At 41.2% G+C, this 6,820-nt stretch overlaps 1 protein-coding gene across 1 annotated transcript in view; it reads left to right on the forward strand.

Moving 5' to 3' along the window:
• EYA2 (EYA transcriptional coactivator and phosphatase 2) overlaps positions 1-6,820 on the forward strand; it is a 28,300-nt gene extending 21,480 nt beyond the window's left edge. The window contains exons 7-10 of the mRNA XM_010722464.3: positions 3,002-3,060; positions 4,625-4,785; positions 5,793-5,907; positions 6,516-6,820. Coding sequence (XP_010720766.1) covers positions 3,002-3,060; positions 4,625-4,785; positions 5,793-5,907; positions 6,516-6,657 — 477 coding nt within the window. The 3' untranslated portion in view covers positions 6,658-6,820. The remainder of the gene's footprint in view (positions 1-3,001; positions 3,061-4,624; positions 4,786-5,792; positions 5,908-6,515) is intronic.

The following is a 6,820-nucleotide window of genomic DNA, read 5'->3' on the forward strand; positions in this document are numbered from 1 at the left end:
GTGTTAACTCTCAAATAGCAGAATTTAGAAGCTGGACTTCTTTCAAGCTCTTTCAGGCTGGTGAGGGAAGGTTGATACTTGTTGAAGCACAGTTTGTTGATGTGGCTGTTTGTAACAGAGAATCAAGGCACCAAACTTTGACAAGGGTGCTTAAGGCACGCTATGACACAAGCATTGTCCCATTCTGGAGATTGTTAGCAGCATAACGCAGACAAGCAAGGACCTGTGTTTGCTGAGCCTCGTTTTCACATTGTAAATGTGGGTTTTTCCTACACTAATTCCCCTACTCACATAGCACTTAGATGCTTATTGGCCACATCACCTCTGCTTGCAGTTGCAACAGTACAGATATACAGATGCCTATGGTCTACAAATAGGCCATGCAAAGTGTTGCCTACAAAGGGTTCTGATCACATTGCAGAATAGACAGTCGAATACTCATTTGGAAGGAAGTATTCCCCTCTTTGTTCCACTTTTGGGAAATCGTGGAGAATAGGAATTGCGCAAGATTACAGATCACAGAGAAGCTAAAATACGGATATTCAGCATTATTTCTTTTCCCCCAGACTCCTTTTGTTCAGAGTGCAATACTGGCTAAAAAACAGTACATTTCACTCTCAGTCCCTCTGGAGATATTATTGCCTAGCTCTCTGAAAAAACAGGTGTGAAAAACAAGGTGGACCAACAAAGGGATGAGGAATTAACAAATAAAGGGGTTAGCATGTTTACAGATTACTGTCTTTCAGAGCTGTCCCTAGAGGTTTCATGTTCTGGGAACTGTTAACTCTCACCCCCAGTCTTAACAAGGGATGCAAGCTTAACTGATCCACTAGATGAATCCACTAGCTGTTTTTTAAAGATTATCTAACACAGTTCTGATACACAGATGGACAACGTCTGTGTTGAGAGACATACCTTGAGAACATTCGTAAGTGGTAACTGAGTTTCTCCATGCATCCTCAGGAACAGCTTGTATTTCACAAGGAGGCAGCAGAGGCTTTCTCTGAGCCTCTGTGGTACAATTTCAGAGCTGTGTTAGCCCAAGTTCAAGGTTTTCATCCCACCTGGAGACAGGTCATGTATCACAGGCTGGCCTAGAGATGTCACAGCAGTAAAAACAGTTCAATTCCAGAAGCTAGGAGGGTTGGCTGAGGTCTCACACATTTGACTCAGTTACAGGCTGCACATGCCACAGATCACGTACCTCTGAGATCCTAGAATATTATTTTTAAAAGCCAGCAGATGTGGAAACTGGGATTTCCAGTTTCCATTGCAGACTTTATTTAGACAATCTGGACCTTCTTTTCAGCAGCCCAGATATCCTGCCTTGGTTCCCCACTCACTAAGATTTCAAGGAAATTCTGCAAGAATGAAAAATTAGTCTTGTAACCGAGCAGTAAAACATGGTCCACATTCTTGCTTTAACCAGCTTCCCCGTGTTTTACCCAGTAACTTGATAGGCTCAGCCAGTGGACTATGAGGTAGCGTCTCACCAAGTGTCATGGTATTTTATGAAGTCAGAAATGTGATAGCTACTATTGTCACACTTCGGTGTACAGAACAATTCTTTCACAAATGAGAAAAACAGATCCCTTCACACATACCTTTCCCCTGACTTAATGCCCTGTATCACACAAGTGAACCAGAGTGGGCTGCATCAATATTATCCCAGCATGGCTCACAACAGCTATAGGGAGGAGGAGGTTAAAAAATGAGAGTGGGTGAAGGAGAGAGAGGTGCCAGCAGAAATCTGCTGTTCAGCTGCTTGGCTCCGGTTACACAAAGCACACACCTCAGCAGTACATTGATGAAGGGAACTAAAGAGAATAGAACAAGATAAAAGTGGACGGCTTTTGGAGAATTACCTAGAATAAATGCTGTCATTATTATGGACAAGAGCCATCCGTGACATTTCACCACTGAAATCAACGCTGGTTACTTGTTTGGGGGATTTTGTCTTTTTTGAAAGGGCTAGTTTAAAATAATTCATAAAGCCCATAATTGTGTAGGAAGATAATACAGTACAAACTGCGTGCTTTACACACAAATATTACAAAATACTGACATTGGAAAGGATAACTCTACCTGCAATTTTTCTGACTCTGAAGAAGATTCCTTTTATCAACTGTGCTTTTGCTTTTTCTGGTTGAGTCAACCAGAACAAAGCATAGTGTTTGTCTGCTTGAAGGTTTTCTGTTTTGTCCTTACCAACAACGATTACGGAGAAAGTAGATTAAGGTGGCAGGAGGGAGCTTACTGATTTCTCTCTAATGATGAGGCTAACACTAGGAAAGAAGTCACAGAAATAACAAGGTTTTGAGCCACAATTCAAACAATGAAGAATTTTGGAAGATACAGAATACATATTTCATGCAGGCTGAGCTCCAAGTATATATTCTGGTTATGTTTCCTGGGCATTGATCTCCTCCTTATTGACACATCATTTCTTTTCTGTGACATGGAGATATGAAAGAGTGCCTTCTTCAGTGCTTCAGCACAACTTTCATGTGCACCAAAGGAAGCTGAACTCTCTCAGTGTGCACTGGAAAAACACCAGCAGGACAGACATCTCTGGACATTTCTGAGAGACAGATCTTCTCTCCCTGTAATTAAGTGAGCATATGCCTCCTGTCCAAAGCAGTATTTTCACAAGGGGAGAGGCTGACAAATCTGCACTTATCACATATACAGAGTTTATGGAATACAGTTTTCCTGGCTAAAGCACAAGCATCCTCTCTCCCTTCTATCTGCTTAAAAAGGAGTTCACTTGCTATACTACACAAGAACTGCTATGTCTTTAGGTAAGAGCTGGCCTCATACACCACACACACAATAAGTTTTTACACAAGTGCTGTGTAGCACTTGTAGCAATTAACTGACTGTACTACGCTAAACAGTATTGGTAACATGGAAGATTTTATCTTAACGTTATCCTTGAAGTAATTTTTCATCATATGAAACATTTATTTACTGATGTATTTTTTTTTCATATACTCCTCAGGACTGTGACCAGATCCATATAGATGATGTATCATCAGATGATAATGGACAAGATCTAAGGTACGGGATCTCCAGGCTGGATGCTGCAGGTCAGGTAGTCCTCAACTGTTTGAAAATAGCAGGAGGTTGGACGATGATATAGAGAAACCTTTCTTGGCTGTGAACCTTCTCTGCTCCCTGGCTGCACGCTGTCTGCAATTATTAAACACAGGAAGAGCAGAGAGTTCTTGTTCACACATTTATATGCCTGTACCTACTGTAAAGCCCTGACCCTGCTGAGCTTTGAATCATTCTAGGGAATGTTTAAAATCAGATTGAACTTCAGTCTAACTGCACCTGTTTCTGATATGATTTAGCCAGCCAGCTGGCACAAGTGTTCCCAAATCATTTCAAAACCAGTTTGAAAGGTTTCCTACTGCCCAACTAGAATGAATGGGCTTTCTGGTAAAGACTGTGGACCTTGCTAGGCCAGGGCCTTGTCAGTTATAAACACGTACCAAAACTGTACCAAATATTATTATTACCTGTTTAAGTTAGTTAATCATATTCATAAAAACTATTTCCCTACAATTACATTTACCTTAACGTTGCTTGCAGAGTAATTGCCATTGGTGCAAAAATAAGATATGCAGAACTCATACAAGGCTTAATGCAAACATTTTAAAATAACAAGAGCCAGTACTGCCTCTTTCCATGTCTCCCCAGTCCTTTTCTCAGGGAATTGAACCATCTGATTCACCTCAGTGCTGAAGAAATGCTTACACTGATTCAAAGAAAGGCACATTAAGAAAGACTCAAGACAGCAAAAAGTGCCTTGTTGTAGATTAGAGGATTACTGCATTCCAAGATATTTAGAGTGGTTGTGGAACTGTCACTGGTCCCCATTCACTGTTGTAATTACTCTGGAGTTGCTTTGAAGTATTTTTTTTAGTTTGTTTAAAAAACATTATACGCAGGCTTTTAAGAGTCAGTTAGGTAATTTCTTAATATTTTTATTCCTTGATTAATGTTTTCATAGCAATATAGCCAAGCAGTCAGCAAGGTAGCATCAGAATTTTGTTCCCTTAAGATTTTAATATTTCTGCAGTTACCTTAGCTGCCTGGATAAGAGACAGTTGAGGGTTTTCAGTGACCTGAGGACAGTCAGATGTTTTGTAGTCTAGGGAACCTCAGGACTGACAGGAAGCACTAAACCTATGCTGTGTTTACAGTAAGAATTTTTTTTTTTTTTTTTAATCTGTGCAAGTAGTCCTATTTTCAGATGTTAATGTCTGAATGGGATCATGGGTCTGGCAGTCTGCTTGATTCTTTAGGCTGGAAATAAACCACTCAAGTAAAATAAAAATAACAGGCCACAAATGCCCTTTTAGATCTTTTGGGTACCCTAGTTGCAGACACAAGAATTACACATTGCAGTGTAGCATTAGGCAGGGTGGCACACACATTTCTGGGGCTTGAGTGATAGCAGACAGCAGTGATGAATTCCACTGTTGTACAGCTTGTCCCGTGTACATCTGTGCTGCTACTTGTCTCCACATTTTTTTCCAATTGTTTCCACTCACTGCTGGTGCTGCATAGGCTGTAATTATAATGGCCTTTCCCCTTCCCTTCTTCTTTCTTCTAGCACGTATAACTTCTCTGCAGATGGCTTTCACAATTCAGCTGCCAGTGCAAATCTATGTCTGGGCTCAGGCGTTCATGGGGGAGTTGACTGGATGAGGAAATTAGCATTCCGCTACCGTCGGGTGAAAGAGATGTACAACACCTACAAAAACAATGTTGGGGGTAAGTATCTGCTGCCAGGCAGTAAGTGTGCCTTTTCATCCTTTCAAACACTTCTGACCCTGCTAGGAATATGCTGCAGAGGAGGTGCAAAGAGCATAATGATAATAATACTTAAACACCGAGCTGAACAAGTGTTTCAGCAGTCATTCTGAAATAAGGATTCTGTATGGGATTTGCAAGGGCTATGCTGAAATACTTGGTTTAGTAGATGGAGGACTCAAATCTGAATATGGAACTTTATTTTGTTATTTGTTTGGCCAGAGAACAACCTTTTCAAATCTTCCAAAATGCCTAGTAAGCAAACAAACAGTTCAAAACTCAGTAGACTGTTTTCTTCCACAGAAGAACATATGGCTGAGTTTCATCTGAAGGCTTTCTTGAATGCCTACTACTATCTCCCCTAAAACAATATCAGAAGATACCATGATGCCCTAGATTTTTCATCTCAGCTCGTTCCAGGCAATTCTTCCAAGAGATTGCTTTGCTTTTATTTTAGAACTTCAGTGGCAAGTCTCTGAATAGAAAGAGAAAGAAGTAAATCCAAGAATATCATCACAGACCTGTTTCTTTTTTGGAGAAATGCCCTACTCACATGTACTGGAAATGGTGCACAGCTTTTCAGGAAGCAAAAAGACCTTCTTGGCTCCAGGCTTCTCTTAGATCAGGCCACCAACCCCTGCACAGAACTCTTTTGTCCTCTTGCCTATTTCCCATATGAGCTTTGTGCTAACTCCAAGAAGGATGTTTTAACATGGGCCTGCAGAGTGCAGGTGACTGATACCATTCCTTTGGAGAGGAACGAAGCTGAGTTCTAGTTGCACAGGAGTGTGTTGCAGTCAGGGCTTATATACCTTGAGGTGAAGGAAAGCGACCTGCACCAGTGACAAGAGAAGGGCACTGGAAGGGGCAGGATTCAGAACGCAATGAGGGACCCTTTGGCATACTTACATACAAAAGCACGCAGCTCCCTTTCTGTGCTTCTGCAAAGATGCTTTCCCTGCTTACAGGTTTAATAGGAGCTCCTAAGAGGGAAACCTGGCTGCAGTTAAGAGCAGAACTTGAAGCGCTGACTGATCTCTGGCTCACACATGCTCTGAAGGCGCTGAATTTGATACATTCCCGGTAAGAGCAGCTAACACAACTGCCTACAGGCTTGATCCAGGATCTCCTTTACTTTCCATTTTCCCCTTCCTCTAAACAAATCGAGACACATTTATAGAACTTTGCTGGCCAAACCTGTGTGGGAGGCCTGTCTGCATATGTTTGTCAGACTTGTATTATTAAGGGTTGGGGGTCACTTGAGATGATGAACTGAGATGAAAAAAAAAAGCAACCATACTTTTTTCTTACCTTTCCTTGCCTACCTCATCTGCAGTACACCTTTCACATGCAGAGATTTGCAAGAGAGTAGGAAATGGCCTTTCAATCCCTGAAGACGTTCACTCAAGCAAAGCATGGATATTGCCTTCGTGCAAAATAGGTTTCTGCAAAATAGATCCTGTCATGCGTGCAGTAAGGCTGCATCACTACCGCTGGATTATGTTTGGTTTTTTTTTCATTCTATTAAGTTTATAAGGAAATGTTATCAGTACTCAGGTTACTAGCCTCTAGATGCTAAATCCCCCAGTGACTTGGGAACTTCCAGTTGCAAGAAGTGTGTTCTTGCCATTATTCAGTTTAAGGTAAGAGAAAAAAATAGATTGCCACCTCTACTGACTTTTGTTTCCTAGGCCTAACTGTGTGAATGTGTTGGTAACCACAACTCAGCTGATACCAGCTCTAGCAAAAGTGCTTCTCTATGGACTAGGCACTGTCTTCCCAATTGAAAACATTTACAGTGCAACAAAAACAGGTAAGAACAAAGTAACTTAGGCTTCACCAAAAGACAGATTGAACTTTTGTCCCTAATTCAGTCACATCCACTCACCCCAACTGCAACAAATAATGTATGAACTTTAGCTTAAGATTCATGTTTACATCACATCTGTGATTTGCATGCTAACAACCCACACTTAAGCTAGTACAGACCACAAAA

This window comes from Meleagris gallopavo, chromosome 22, assembly GCF_000146605.3.
Source record: "Meleagris gallopavo isolate NT-WF06-2002-E0010 breed Aviagen turkey brand Nicholas breeding stock chromosome 22, Turkey_5.1, whole genome shotgun sequence".
Classification (NCBI taxonomy): domain Eukaryota; kingdom Metazoa; phylum Chordata; class Aves; order Galliformes; family Phasianidae; genus Meleagris; species Meleagris gallopavo.